The following is a 16,511-nucleotide window of genomic DNA, read 5'->3' on the forward strand; positions in this document are numbered from 1 at the left end:
ATAATGTAAACTTCATAATATAGTTCATTTCAGACAAATTATGGAAACTACAACCATGTTAGAAATAAATACTTTAATTTCCTGATGTTTCAACCTATATATATATATATATATATATATATATATGCAGAGACAAGCTATATTACATTTCAAACAGTATGTCAAAGAGATTGATTTGATGACAATGATTTGTTCAACCGATGGTTGAAATTAAAGTAATTATTTCTAACACAGTTGTAGTCTCCATAATTTGCCTGAAATGAATGCTGATCACCGTGTAACTAATGGAAAGAATTAATCATGTGGTGCTGCCATAATAACCTAAACACCCCTTGGGGATACATAACAGGAAATTGTTGATGATGATGATGATGTTTTGCATTATTAAAAATTCTACTCATTTAAAGTCTTCTGTGGAAAATTTAATTCTAAATCCTGATATTACAGTCAGTTCGACATCATTCTTTACCAATATTCCCATAAATGGCAACTTTGCAAATCTTCTTTTGTGCTATCATGTATGTTACTTCTCTTTGGAAGAACAAAATATAGATAGAGGGTATTGCTATGAGTTCTACCCTTTTACTTCCCCTGGTCAATTTCTACATGGAGAGTTGAAAAACATGATTTAAACATAGGGTTATCTAATATATTTTCAGATATCATCATCAATTTCCTGATATGCTCAGAGTTTTCATCATTGAGAAGCATTGGAAAACATGTAAAAGAGTAAGAGAAGTATGGAAAGAAGAAGAATATGCGAAAGTGCATTACACAGAGAAACAATTGATAAATTAAGAGAGAGATTCTATGAACTTGGAATTATTTGCTGACATCCTACACTCAGGAAGACTGCATGCTGTGAGAAACCACTGGAAATGCTGACATTTTGTCTACTGCTCTGACACAAAGTCTACAAAAGATTGCAAACTGTTTGATTTCTGAAGTGGGTATTTTTAGGAGCACTTTGAGAAAAATAATAGATGATTTGGACTTAAACCTTATTTGTTTTGCTTGATCCATGATCTTCTAGAAGATGTGGACAGAAGACTTCAAATAGGTGAACTGTGTTAATCAGCTAAAGAAGATCCACAGATATGACAAACCTTCCTCTGAATTATTCTGCAAAGACACCTGGCACAGTTTTGTGCATTACTGCTTAGAGAACCCCAATATTATATGGGAACAAGAACAGCATCTAAACCATAGGTTCCCAAAGTGGGTGGTACCGCCCCCCCCACTGAGCACTGAAGCCTTCTTGGGGGGGGGGGGGGCTATAGTGGGATCAGAAGCATTTGGGGGGCGTTCAGGCGGTCTAGGGGTCGGTGGATCTTTATAAATAAAGATCCACCGACCCCTATATATTTAAAAATATAATAATATATTTTTAATATATTATTATATATTAAAAATATATAATAATATATATATTTAAAAATTAATTATTTTTGTGATTTTGCGATTAGATAATCATTTAAAATTTAAATATTGCATTTTAATTCATCTTATGCCATCTTACACGATAAATTTTTTTTTATCAATTTTCTATTTCAATTATTTAATCATTTGAAAATTTACCATGTCAGATAGAAATAGATGTCAATTTTCTATGTCAATGAGAAAATAGAGCATGTATATATGTGTGTATAATAGGTTATGTTTACAGTAGCAAATATATTCATTATATTTCATTTCAAAATATATATAAAGCCACTTTTCTAATTGATTTGTACAAAAATAAACCCAATTTTATATAATTTATTATTACGAGTAAAAATAATAATGGCAAGAAAGAAATAAAATCATAAATTTAGTAGCCTAGTTAGTACTAACATATTGCTAACTAGAGGGAAAAAACAAAGCAAATATTATTCGAAACTTATTATACTGTTTTCTTGGTTATGTTTTGTAGGTTTGTTGTTTATATCTTGTGTAATTATTTTATTTATTAATTATTATTTATAATTATTCGGACAATGTCGTGGTTGGACGAACAAAATGCGCTTGCGTGCAAAATAAAAAATTGAACGTGTCATACAGGATATTTTAACTTCTATTTTTTATATACTTAAAAAATTTATTCATTTTTTGCTATTGTAAAAATTGATCGTGCCATACAGGCTTTAGTCTATCCACGCAGCAGACGAGTCTTAACTAGTAGTATGTCAGTCTACTATTACGTAGGTAATTCAGCATGTTTTGACAGGAATATGAGTGCTTGCAGTGACTTGTTCAAAGCACGAGTACGATGGTATCACAAACAAGTCAATGCATGCAAGTCGATTCGGGCTAGATTTCAAATCTATAAATACCAGTGGTTTAGGAATAAGTTTCATTATTTTTTGTGTGCTTTGCCAACAATCATCAGTCGAAAGTGTGATAGATAAGTTATAATCGGGGGGGGGGGGGGTTATAAAGGAAAACTGTTATAATGGGGGGCGTTACAAAATTTATGTCTTGCAAAGTGGACGGTGGCCCGAAAAAGTTTGGGAACCTATGATCTAAACCAATCAAGAGTAACTGTCTGAGGGTATGATATCCACTAAAAGGTTGATTGGCCCATACTTGTTTTGAGGACACAACTACTGGAGAAAATTACTGTCAATAAGCAAATCTGTGGATAGATTTGGTCACCTGGGTTTCTTGGGGATGAGACAGTTAAGATACAGCCATATTATCGCCTTATAAAGAGGGATAATTATTTTTCCTATTTTCATATGTCAGTGCATCCTTCAACATTCAAGTAATCCTTTGAGCTATTTTGCTTGCTTTTACAATATATCTGCAGAAATTTAACTCTCTGGTCATCATCATCCTCCAAATCTCTAACCTCATCAATTTCCTGCAGTCCATTACCATTAAGGTAATATGCAGTATGTAATATTTTCAACCCAGAGTTCATAACTTTATGTTTGCCACATTAAACTAACAATTTATTTAAATCATCCTGCAGAATTTCCACATCGCTGTAAAACTCGATGTAACTTAAAAATATCAAAGCCGCTTTACATCGATTTTTACAGAGGTCAAGTCTCATGAGAACTGTTACAAAAATAACCTTGTTTGTCTCTATGTATTTTATGTTAAAGATTAATGTAAATAACCCTATGGGAATTGATTGTATTTACTGTTTTAACTAAAGTTTCTAGAATGTCAAAAACAAAGGCAATGCTTTGCCATCGGAAGTTTTGTATAATAGCTATGTATAAGGGCACAAGAAAGTTGTTTACAATTAAGTGTGTGAGAAAGTTGTTTGCATGCTCTGCACACGAACACCTTCAAAGCTAGTATCAAAGAGATCCGCTAGTTTCAGAGAATTTTCTGCTGCCCGACAAGACAAGAAAAAAAGAGTGCATGGAGGAGATGAAAGAACGGGTCGGCCTTAACAAAAAGATCAAGGAGAACTGCCAATTTCTTCAGGGTTTACAACCCTCGGTGCAAGGTCCCGACAAGGCAAAAATAAAAGGGGACTGAGCCAAGCATCGAGAGGAGAGTCCAGGTCCAGTTACCGAAGCAGGAGAGGCGAAGCACTGTTACTGAAGAGAGGCAGTCAGTGGAGAACCAGAAGCAGTTGGACCCAGAGGACCAGACTTTACAGCGAACCCACACCAAAGGAAAAAAATGGGAGAACAACTGCAGCCTAGTGTCGGTGGGAAGTCCTAGTGCTGCAGGAAGTCAACCGAAGTCAAAAGCCGTAGAGTGATTTGCAAGACTCTCCAGACGGAAACCTAAGGCCTGAGATGAAAGAAAAACCATAGAGACTTGATGCAGGACTTTTGGAAGGTGTCGTGACAAGGAGCCTCTGTAAGTGTATCCCATCTTTTTATGTACATTCTTTTGTAATCTAGGAGATATGTCATAGATGGACTAATAAGAAATAGTAATAAGAAATATCTATAAGAGAGTCCTCTGATTTGTTGTTAACTGGAATATAAATGTAAGATAACTTGCCATAGCTAGCTAATCTCTTTGAGTAAATTAGTCTCGGCAATTTGATTTTTTTAAGCAGAGAAGTAACAGAGTAATTACATTGTATAGTCATTTAATATTGAAAAAGGAAAATTTGTTTCTTTATACCAAAAGTATACAAGGATAGGTAGAGAGAGTAATCTCCCTATCGCTTATTTAATGTACTTTGTTTCTATTGTAAATAAATGTGTTTTAATTATACATCAATAGAGTGCCACCTGATTGTTTATTTTTCAATGCACTGTTCCTAAAAAAAAACACGAACTTAAGAGCGGGAAACCAAGTATGATAGCCAAAGCGTATAGTTAAGTGCAAATAGACCACGACTGTTTGTGTAAAGTTTTACTGAAGGAATTTGTGTTAGAGAAAGAGAGAGAGAAATTAACCGACCGTATTACTGAGTTTTATGCCAATTAAAAGATATTGGTGGCACAGTCTTATCAAATAAATTTTCTAGTATCCATAGGCATAAAACTCATAGTGCGAAAGGTAGATAAATTAAGTATGCAATAGTAAGATGGAATAAGAATAAGAAAGGAATATATATAAATAAAAAAAATAATAACAGCAATAAAAAATAAATAGCACACTGTCTACCATCACCTTCATTGTGTATTGCCATCCCCAGTTTTGGATCAGCAAACAGTTGAGGACTTTCCACTTCAATATATGTGAGGGTCTGAAAAGTTCTCAGCCTGACAATGAAAAAACGAATTTATAATTTCAAAATTATTTTTATTTTTCAACATAATCTCCCTTAAGACTAATACATTTATTCCAGCAATTTCACGCACTTGGACTCGCTGGTCATCCAGTACCATATCGTGCACTTGATCAATGATTTCTAGTGTTGTTACACTTTTTGAACGTCCGTCACATGGATAGTCTTCAAGGCTGGTACAGCCAGGTTTAAACTCGGCAGCCCATTTCTTAATTGTCGAAAATGAAGGGGAAGAGTGCCCATAAACTTTTATGAATTTCAAATGAATTTCTTTGGGCATTAAACCTTCTTTTACAAAGAATTTTATAACTACACAATACTCAATTTTATCCATTTCAAGGGATACAGACAACACTTTTGCTTCAGACAGCTGTGTACAACAAACTACTTGATAGAGTGACTTGCCATTTCACATGGATGCTTATGACAGATGTTCAACTTTGAAAAAAAAAAAACCTTGCCTGTAGTGTTGCTATCTATGGTCGAGGGCGAGAACTATTTGTATAAGTAGCTCTTGCTCTCGAGAACTGTTTGTATAAAAAAAAAAATTGAAGACAGAAACTTTAACTTATATTCAGTAAATTTGTTAGATGTAAAATTTTTTGCCTAAGTATCCAGAGCATTTTCAGTATGTTAATACTTCCCCTGAAATCATTCATGTATTATTAATGTACAAATTAAACAGCAGTGGTCTTGGTACAGAACCCTGAGACCCCCAAAAGTCACCACAATTCTCTTGGATTCTACTCCTTGATGCCCATTGATCAGCCCCCCCCCCTTCCATTTTGCTCCAACTTATGTAACAATATTCCTGGTATTCTGTCAAATGCCTGTGTCTTTGAAAAAAAGTGCTTAAATGAAGAAGCAGTATTTGAATGTATCCCTAGTGTTTGAAGAATAAATAGGTTGGGAGTGAAATGGATGTGCAACCTTATTAAGCAAGAGATCCACAAGAAGATGATAATGTGGAAAGAATATCATAAGAATAAGAGAGAGGAGTTATAAAATATATAAAGCTCAGGCCAGAAAAGTAATGAGTATTGTGCTGAAATCTAAATCAGAGTACAAAAAAAAATTGGCCATGCAAGCTAAGGGCAATCCAAAAGAATTGTATCATTATCCTGCAAGCAAAAGAAATAATGAATGTGGAAGAATAACTTGACTGAATGCAGATGGCGCTAGAAGCTAATGAGATTTTTCAATTAATGAGTGCTCACTTTGCTAAGATATATCAACCAGGTGCACAGTGCTACTGCTACATTGGATGAAGAGTTATAGCTGCATGAAAATGAAGTTGAAGAGCTGTTGTATAACCTGGATAAGAATTTCTATAGCGACATGGAATATAAGCACATTTTCTAAAGGAATGTTCAGCTGAATTGGCTAGGCCTTTTCGTATGCTTCTATAACTTAAGTCTCACCTCAGGAATGATATCACAGGAATGGAAGGATGTATGATAGTTCCATTGTACAAGGGTGATGTAAAACTGATGTGTCTAACTACTGACCTATCAGTATTCTGGTGTGGTAGTGAAGATTTTAAAGAAGTTGGTAAGAACTCGCATATAGAAATGGATAGACAAACATGCTACACTTTGCAAGGAACAGCATGGGTTTACTAAAAAAAAGGTCATGTTTTAGCAGTTTGCTCATACTTTTTAACAATGTTATGGCCAAGTTGAATAAAGGGAATGGTACACTATGATAATATTTTATTTTTCTAAGGCATTTGATAGGATACCACACGAAGGCCATTGCATAAACTGGAGAATATGGGATTTGTATGTAAACTCTTGACTTGGATCAGTGGAAAGTAGCAAGAGATGTGCTTTTGTTTGCTGATGATGTTGAAGATAGGCAGGACAATCAGGGATGCTGCTGATATTTAGCATTTGCAAAATGATTTGAATAGGCTAGAAATTTGGGCAAATGAAAATGGCTCTCAGTTTAATGTTAATAAGTATAAAGTTATGCACTTTGATACAATCCTTGATAAGACCACACTTGGATTATGGTGTGCATATTTGGTCTGCTGGGTTCCAAGGGGATAAAGAAGCTGTGGAAAGTGTGCAAAGAAGAGTTACAAAGATTATATCTGGATAATGGGATTTATATTATGAGGACAGATTGCAAATATGTGGATTACAGACTTGTTAACTGGAGAAAGAGGGGGTGATGTGATAGAGGCCTATAAACTTTTGAATGGTTTTATAGAATATCGGCTGATGAAATTTTTCTTTATGTGGAAGGTGAGAGAGAACACATGGGCATTGATGGAAGTTAAGTTTGTTCACATCAAGAAAGGGATAAGAGCCATGTTTTTCTCTCACAGAGCAGTGAGTGAGTGGAATAGTTTGTCTTTAGGGGGTAGTGAGTACATTAGTGTGAATTTATTTATTTCGTATCCAAACCAAGTGATACAGTAGTAATTAAGTGGTACTACATTATTTACAACAAATTAGGATACATTACAAATGAGAACAGCTTAAATTAGGTAGGTGAATTACACACGGACTAATAAGTAAATTAGTATGAATAAATTTAAGGGAAGGTATGATTCGGGGTTCGGGTGATTTACAGCCTTCTTTAATGAGTCCTTGACTTTCTGGAGGCCTCAGATGATAATAATAAATCAACAGTATCATGGTTAGCCATTTTTCTTATCCAACTCAGCAGTCTCTCGAATGTGAAATGTGAGTAAAAATTACTAAGGCAGGACTTACCTTTCCCAAAGTCATTTTGTTGCCATCAAGTATGAAATTATACTTTTAACCAACTTTTCTCAACACAGCTTTTGTGTACTTGTTTATAATTTTTTTTGTCATGCATTATGATAGTTAATGCAAAAAAAAATTAACTTTTTAATCATTCTGAATGATGTATTTATCATGCATTCATAAATGAGTTTCTCTTGGTATTTCACACATAGTGGCTACACTGATTTAAGTTGATGCATTTATCTATTTACATTCTCTGTTTCATTTCAGCTGGTTGTTGCATTATTTTTCATGTATTTTTTTTTAAATCAATATTTCTCATACTGATGAAGTTGAATGAATAATTTGTAAATAATTACTGCTGGTAATTTGTGCATGTTTTCTAGTTGCTGTCTGGCAGGAAGAGCATATCCTTGGGGTGACATTCCTGAAGAAAACATTCCTGTAGTGAAGTCTCAAATACTCCAATGTATAACTCAACTTAAGGGCAAAAAAAACCAAGGTAAGATTTCTAAAATAATCTTCCGCTTTGAAAATAATGGTATTCAGTAATTTCTGGTTTGATTCTTTAAATAGAAATTAGTAAACTAGATTATCACTAAAAATAGCTTATAATTCTTAGTAAGAATTTTCATGTTTTTGTAAGTGGAAATTGGTTGGTGTGATGTTTCAATACAAAAATATTGTTTATTGAAATATTGTTGCAGAGCAAAATAATATGTAACTAAAATTCTTGCAAAAAATAATAAATTATAAATATGTATATTTTAGGATTTCATATATGGTAACATCATTAATGGTGTCAGTTGGCAAAAGAAAATAAAAGTTTTTTTTTTTTTCATTTCCAGACTTAGTTGATTGTTATTGCTAGCAAGTAGGGTAACTCCTCTCAGAAACTCATTTTTAACTCGCGAATCAGAAAATTCAGCTCTAGAATTCATTATTTATACAATAACATGAGTTAGGATTAGTAGCATATCTACAAATCATCACTAGACCTGATGATGCAGAGTGGAACATACAAAAACTTGGTATGTTCCACTCTTAACTTGTGGTATGTTTCCAAAACTTAGAAGTAAATTTTAAAAACGTACTCCCTTTGGACATGAAAAGATGTTAGAGGGTTTATTTATTTGCATATATATACTTGAAATTACATTTATAATGCTACATGGATAATCCACATTTTTTTTTAGAATTGTAGCATTTATGTTGTTTGCACTTCATATAATTACAGCTGAAAAACATTATTCAACAAAACATAACCACTGTCGTGTTCTCTTGCCTTGATCCATCTCTGTAAGCTGATCAATCCCTGTATGGTACAGACCCGATACTGAAAGCATGAATTTTTATGCTTCATACATTAGTTATAAAATGTTGTCTACATAGGAAGCAAGTCATCAGTCAAACAAGTGATAATCCATTAGTGTCAGGTCAGAATTGTGTGCTGTTCCATTTCTAGATTTTGATTTTTTTTTCTTATACCTTTGCTCCTGTGTAATGTCCTTCTATTTGAGGAGCTTTTAATTCACCAGTACCAAGTAGTCTTACACTGAACAGAATGTACTCAATCTAGTTATTGACAATAGAAGTTGTTTTGGTTAAGAAGGGTTTTGATGTGATGTGTTTATGCCTGGATATGGTGGCCCTTTTTATTCTTATTCTTTTTACATGCATTTCTTTCCATTCTTTGCTCTATTTATTTCTTCTGAGTTTGTTTACTGTCCTGGCTTCCTAACGTCATCACTGGGATCCATTGTTTTGCTTGTGTTTGTTGTACGATGTGACTTGTGGACATCTGGGGGGGGGGGGTATGCTGGTAGTCCTACACTATTTTGGTCTGCTTCAGCTAGACAGTTGGTCCTGGATTCCTGGTCATAATGAATCGACTAGCAAGTTTGACTGCAAGTGTCAATGGTATTGCAGTAATTCTCCTTTCTCGTGGTCTGGGGTATAGGGCCCAAGGCTTGCTGTGGTACTAGTATTGCATCCAGGATAACCGTGGTCTGCAACTTCTGAGTACAGCTATTGCTTGCTGGGAAGTGAGCATCTCTGTGGTGGGTGGGAACTCTAATGCTGTGAACCATCTTCCTCCTGAGAATGAATGATCTTTTTTTTATTCTCCTATTTATCAGGAACCTTCACAGCCAAGTTCAGAAAACATTGGAACATCAACAACCAATCGGAGATATTAGCAAAGATGCCATCTTTCTTAATTTTACATTCAACAGAGAATTTTCAATTGGAAAAATGTAACATTTCTTCATTCAGAAGAGTTTGGAAGTGTTGAAGTCAGTCGAGAAGCCCCGTTCAGTAGACAACTGTGACATGATTTGAAAAACTACTTTGATCTGAAAATATCGGATTAGGCTTCCTCATTGTTCCTGATGAGAAGATCTGCTCTGAATAGAACCAAGGAGTTACAGTCATAAGGAGAATCCTCGTACATAGGGAGGCACACCAGGAATATCATCCCTACATTCCACACACCTAAACTACCAACTTCTGTGAATGCAGGTTATTTCAACTGCCCAGTTAAACTGCACATCCTGAACCTTTTGCATTTAAATGTCAGAAGCTAATGTGGTCATTTCAAACTGCCTGTCATGGCTCTGCCATCTGCACCTTCTGCAGCAGTAAAGATCATGTGAACAAGGATTGTAAGAGCAAGCCCCAATCTACTCCCAAGTCCACCAAAGTGAAAGGAGGCCTCAGTGGAAGGAGATGCAAAAAAATTAAGACTAAGCAGAGCATGTAGTAAGGAGACAAAGAGGATATATACCATTAAAATGGCAACAACATCTGGTGGTAAATTCCACTACACTGAGAAGGCATCTGTAAAGAAAGTATCAATTAGGGATCTTAGCATACATGTTTGTCTCTCTTCCTCACAACTATAACACTCCTGAAATTATTTAGAGACCCCACTAGTGAAAAAAAAAAAAAAAAGGAATGTGTACTTCAGAGAATCAAGAACATGTCTCCAGATCCATTAATAGATCAAATGGATGTCTATTTCTCCAATTCCCCCCCCCCACACACACACAAAAGAAGGTAAAACAGTTATTATACCTGGTGACTCAGAGGGAGTCACCAGGTATAATAAACATTCTTTATATTTTTCCTGAAGAAGAAATGGACACTGGCTATTTTCGCAATTCTCCAAAAAAATTAAAAAAATCCAAGGCCAATGAAAACAAGACCTCATAATATTGGAAGCCAGATGTCACTCAATAATAAATAATGAAAACATTTCTACAATGAAATTGTCACGGATTCCATAATAATATCAAGACTTTCTTGCTGAGCATAAATCAGTGCCTTTTGCCTGCGCATTACGGAAGGTAGCCATCATCTGTAAGGGCAGACCTGTCCACAGAGGGATCACCATCCTTGTGGGCAACCATAACCCCATTCTTCCAGCAAGTCTTACTTAATATAAATATAACAGAGTGAACTCTCTCTTTTTATCAAGTATGTTTTAAAAATCCAACTGAATCTTCCAAATCTGATGAAAATTGTTCTCTCCTAACTATACCCAAGAGGAGGGATTCCCAGCAAGGTTCAGTTTTAAGCGTTACATTCTTTTGCAATCAAGATTAACTCGGTAACTGAACAACTTCCCTCAACTATAAGTAATGCCCTCTATTTGAATGACTTTATCATCTTCTGTCATTCATATAGTATCAGGGTCATAGAAAGACATCTGTATCAAACCATTGACCATGTGTCAAAATGTACACTTGTGAATAAGTTTAGATTCTCTCAGCAGAAGAAGTTTCTGTGCATTTTTTTTTTTTTTTTTTGCAGATGTGGTCTTCATCTTGATCCAAAACTCAGACTAGGACAAACTGTAATCCCACTTGTAGCTATCATAGCTGCACCAGAAGCCAAGTTCTTACTCATATTTAACAAGAAACTTAGTTTCTTCCCTTACATATGCCTGTTGTGAGATAAGTGCCGTGATGAATATCCTATCAGGTGCTGACGGATGTTCTTTGCTCCATTTGTACTGTGCACTGATTAGATCAAAACTTGATTATGGGTCCTAAGTCTATGCTTCTGCCAGAGAGAGAAAGACACTGCGATGTTTAAAACTTTCCACTTTCAAGCCATAAGAATTGCATCTGGAGCATTTCAAATTTCACCAATCCCAAGTCTGTATGTTGAGGGGAAATGAACCACCCTTGTTGCTTTGATGTCAACAGCCATCTCTGTTATGCATTAGCAAAATAAAATCCCTGGTAGACTATCCCATATGGCCAAGTGTTTTTTGCCCACAGTGGGAGAATCTGCGCAACACTCATCAGACACTGCCATACAAACCTTTAGTTTACAAACAAAAGCATACTTACCTTCATGGTTATGCAGTGATCAGAATTCATCATAAAAATTATGGAAATAACTACCGTGTTAGAGTAAAACTTCAGTTTAACATAAACCAATCAAATTTTACTTTAACATTGTAGTTGTTTCCATAATTTTTATGATGAATAAAAACACACAAGCTCTGGATATTAAGGTACTGCATGATGCCATCATATACACTGCTGCTGTGGTATTCATATATACCACCATGCAGTGTATATGATGGCATTGTGCAGTACCTTAATATCTAGATCTTGTGTGTTTTTATTCATCATATATATATACATCAAGCCCATAGAATGGATTATTCTGATTTTGTGTCTATTTACACAGATGGTTCAAAATCAAAAGCTCCTCTAGTGGGCTTTTCTGCTGTCTTCCCAGACAGCATAATATCTGCTCAGATCCCACTAGAATGTAACAACTCTACTTGTGCTGGAATCAGAGATGATAAAGGAGGTTGACAGGAAAATTGGAGATAAAGATATCTTTGATGTATGGAGTAATTACTTTGAAAGATGGTTAAATGAAACTATCAGTGACAGCATAATAATAGACAACACTCAACAGGCATGTAATCACGAATACATATAAATACCCAAAGTAGAAAAAGTCATCAAAAACCTGAAATATGGAAAGGCAGCTATAATAGATGATATTCGAATCAGAAATGCTAAAGTATAGAGGTATTAAAGTTTTACAGTGACTACACTGCATAATTCAGGTCTAAACAAATTGTCAAATTCCAGATGATTGGAGTAGAGCTCTCATAGTACCCATCTATTAAAAGGGAAACTGAATGTGAGAATTACAGAAGTATTTCCCTAGTGAGTGTTCTTGTTGGAGGTTTAATGGAGTATTAACAGCACTAAGAAATGATTAAAATCTAATTTTAATTCTTCCAATATTTTGTCTCAGTCACTGAGACATCTTTATGGAGTACAAATAACTCTTGAAACACACACACACACACAGTCAACACAATACTCACTGAAACATGATTGACTCTAAAGTCCTATCTTGTTGGTGCATCCTCTATGGCCATTTGTATATAGCCTAGGATGTAAACTGGGACCTATGATGGTTATTGTTTCCAAAATTTTGGGAAGTTTTATGCATCCGTATTTATTTAAATTAAATCGATTTCTGAGTGCTGCAGATTCCAAAAACAATCTTTCCTTTTTTAAATTCTTTTATTTTGTTATTGTATTTTTATATTATTATTTATTTTATTTTATTATCATATTTTTAATTACTATGGTGGAGCATGATGGTTTTCTTCCAGAAGATCCTGTGAGTGGTATCCAATACATTGTCTGCAAGACCAGATTGACCATAGTTCTTGATTGCAGATGTAAGATTTGTTTCATCTAAGTGAATGGTGGCTAATCTACCTGTCTGTCCAAAGTAAGCTAACTTGCAGGAACAGGGTACTTTATATACTCCAGGTATTGAGAGAGGAGGGAGCTGATCTTTGGTCGAACAGATAAGGGTAGCAAGTTTCCAGTGGGGCTTAAAAGCTCTAGAGGTTGTACTTTTTCAAAAACCTGGCTATTTTTTCTGATGTGTCGCCAGACGTAGGGGATGGCATTTGTGAAATCCTTCTGAAGGGATGGCCAAGAAATGGGTGAAGGATTGATTATTTTTTTAATTCTGTGAGCATTGTAGCCATTGGATAAGAAAGTGTTGTGTATATGGTTGAGTTCTCTTGAAAGAGAGGTTCTACTGTAACAAAGATTATAGGCTCTATTGGTTACAGTTTACTGATGCTATATTATTGAGAGGGGTGGTGGTGGGAAAGTTTGTGAATGTGTCTGCCTGTGTGAGTGGGTTTTCTATATATAACGTGACCAATTTTTTTACAATGAAAAGGAGGACGAAAAAATTTAAGAAAAAAGTACAACGTAAATAAATGAAACATTTTATTAATTTAAACAAAAATACACTAATTATGCTTACATTCCTTTTAATTATTTAATTAAACGAGTATTTTTCCATTGAATGAATATTTTTTGTCAATATATCATTTTCTAACAATATATTGGAAATTTCGGAGCAAGAAATATCCTTCATATTGAATTTTACGGTAAGTGCTGCAGCTAGAGTATCAACATTCAATCTTGATTTCTCACTTGTCCAAAAATCATTACCAATTGAAAAAACTCTTTCAACTGCTGCATTAGTTCCAGGGCAGCACAACGTAAATTCAACAAGAATAACTAAATTTTCATATGGAATGTGTTCATTTTTGAAATGGTTAAATATTTCCACCCATCTTTTATCAATTTCAACATGTTGATTTTCCCATTGTTCTAATTTATCAGAATTTAAATATACATTCAGTCTTCTAATTTCTTCAAACAGACAATTGTCATCAATTTTAATATCAGGCATTTCTTTCGATAAAAACTCAACACAATTTTCAATATCTGCTCAATTTACTTGCGATGAAGTCAAAAAACACCATTGAAAACTGTTATTTCCTGTGATATTTGTTTCAGACCATTCTTCGACATATTGGAAACATGTTTGGTAAAAATTCTGTACTTCTTTGGTAAACTTTTCCGTTATGCCCAGATTTGATTCCTCTAAGTTTGACAGTTTTCTTTTTATTATTAAAGGAATAAATTTTTCTTCAAATCGTGATTTATATTGAAGGACAAAATTGTTCAAAATGAGACTAACTTCTGTAGTTGAAATATGTTCACCTTCAATCTTTTGAATCGTTTTGTGGAAAATAGATGCCTGATTATGTACAAAATACATTAATATCTCCGATAATTCATAATTGAAAAAAGATTCCAGAATTTTTGGACATTTGTCTAAACTTAAAAAATATGAATGGAGAGGCTCAAATAATTGTAAAACACGCTCTATAGCAGGTGTTAGAGCACGCCATCTAACTTTTGAACATCCTAAAAGTTTTTTGTATTCAACATTTGTGTCTTCACAAAATTGTTTTAAAGTAGCCACACGAACAGTAAAACGACTAAAATACAAATAAATTGTTGTTATTATTATTTCTACATCAATTGGCATGGCACATGACGCTGTGTTGATTGCATTTGACAAAATATGTGCATTACAACCTATTCCTAGTATTTTCTTTTGGAGTAAATCTTGTAATTTTACATAGACATTATTCACTCCTTTGCGTCTTCACCCACCAAAATTTGTGTTTGTATTATCAGCTGTTAGTGCAACAACTTTAGATTTCAAATTGTTTTCATTTATTACTCTGCATAGGTGGTTTGACAAAATTTCAGCAGTTTCGCCCTCAATGGATTCTAAATTTAAAATTTTTACTTGAATGCCCTTGGTAACATTATAATACCTTACTAGTATTGGATACAATTTGGTTTCATTATGATTTGATGCATCAGATAAAACCGTTACAAATGCTGCATTTTTCGTCTTCTGCAAGTATTTTATCACAGTAATTTTTAAATACTGATTTAATAATAGCCTCATATTTTGTCCTGGCACATGAAAATTTAGCATTGTGAAAGTTTTTCAATAATTTAGTTGTACAATCCATACTACGAAAACTTTGATTGTGAATTATGGTATGAAATGCAAATGTCCCCTCCATTACAGCTAACTGTTTTTCATCTTCAGAATAATTAGAAGTTTTAAAAAAATAGGTTACTTTACTACTGGAAGCTGATGCATCTAATGATTGCTTATGTTTGTTGGTGTTCAAGTGTTTCGTTATAGCTGCTCTGCCTCCAACTGCAATACAAAATTCTCCTCTGCAAATATTGCAGAAAACAATGTTGTCTCTCTTTGATATGAGGAGTGGAAATTCCTTTTTCAATTGATCGTTGAAATGGCATTTCCTCTTTCTTGATTTTTCCATCCCTTAAATGAAATTAAAAATTAAAAATAAAATATAGAGCCACACGAATGATGCAAGCACATTATGAATAAATAAAATTAATAATTAAAACTAAAACTTTAATAACAAAAGCGATAAAACTTTACTAAATCTATATTTAAATTATTTTACACTTGTGTTGAAAACAGGGTTGTATAAAATTGAATTAATGAATTAATAAAATGTGAATTGTACTTACCTGAGTATAATATTCACTGAGAAAGAAATAATTTCGTATTTCCGTTAGAAATAAACACAAAGTATAATATAGAGATAAAGTAAACAAAGTGAAGTGCACAATGGTGCGAGACAAGGGCGAGACACGTGAAGTTCTCCTATGCCCTGCGCATGCGTTTCATAATCGCGTCTTTCCGAACTGTACCGTCACATGACGCGTAACAGTTTGGCGCGGCATCTCTGAATACAGAGATTAACAGATTAGTTTTAAAATATTGAAAAGGAGGACAGGTAGGAGGACACTTTTCGAGAAAGGACAGAACCTACAAAAGAAGGACTGTCCTCCCTAAAGGAGGATGATTGGTCACTTTACTATATACAGTGAAGAAGAGATTACCATTCGGAAAGTGTGTCACTAAAGTGTCTAGGAAGGGTAAACTATTGTTATTTTCATTTTCCATCGTAAACTAGATTATGGGATGTAGACTATTGAGGTGACTGAGGAAGGAGTCTAAAGTATCTGTGCCATGAGGCCAAGAGAGAACACATCATATACATATCTTAGCCAGATAGAAGGTTTGAGAGGATGTGAATCTATGGCTCGTTTCTCAAAATTTGGTAGTTGGGGGTGAGGGGGGGGGAGAGATGTAGTGGTTCTCTCTATCTGCTTTTGAATTTT

General features: G+C 34.3%; 1 protein-coding gene across 1 annotated transcript in view; it reads left to right on the plus strand.

Annotated features, from left to right (window-relative positions):
* Window positions 1-16,511, plus strand: part of Vps8 (vacuolar protein sorting 8) — a 519,719-nt gene that overhangs the window by 278,710 nt on the left and 224,498 nt on the right. The window contains exon 22 of the mRNA XM_090395104.1: window positions 7,794-7,909. Coding sequence (XP_090251230.1) covers window positions 7,794-7,909 — 116 coding nt within the window. The remainder of the gene's footprint in view (window positions 1-7,793; window positions 7,910-16,511) is intronic.

This window comes from Typopeltis vanoorti, chromosome 7, assembly GCF_054136105.1.
Source record: "Typopeltis vanoorti isolate ZY-2024b chromosome 7, IOZ_Tvanoo_1.0, whole genome shotgun sequence".
Lineage (NCBI taxonomy): Eukaryota > Metazoa > Arthropoda > Arachnida > Uropygi > Thelyphonidae > Typopeltis > Typopeltis vanoorti.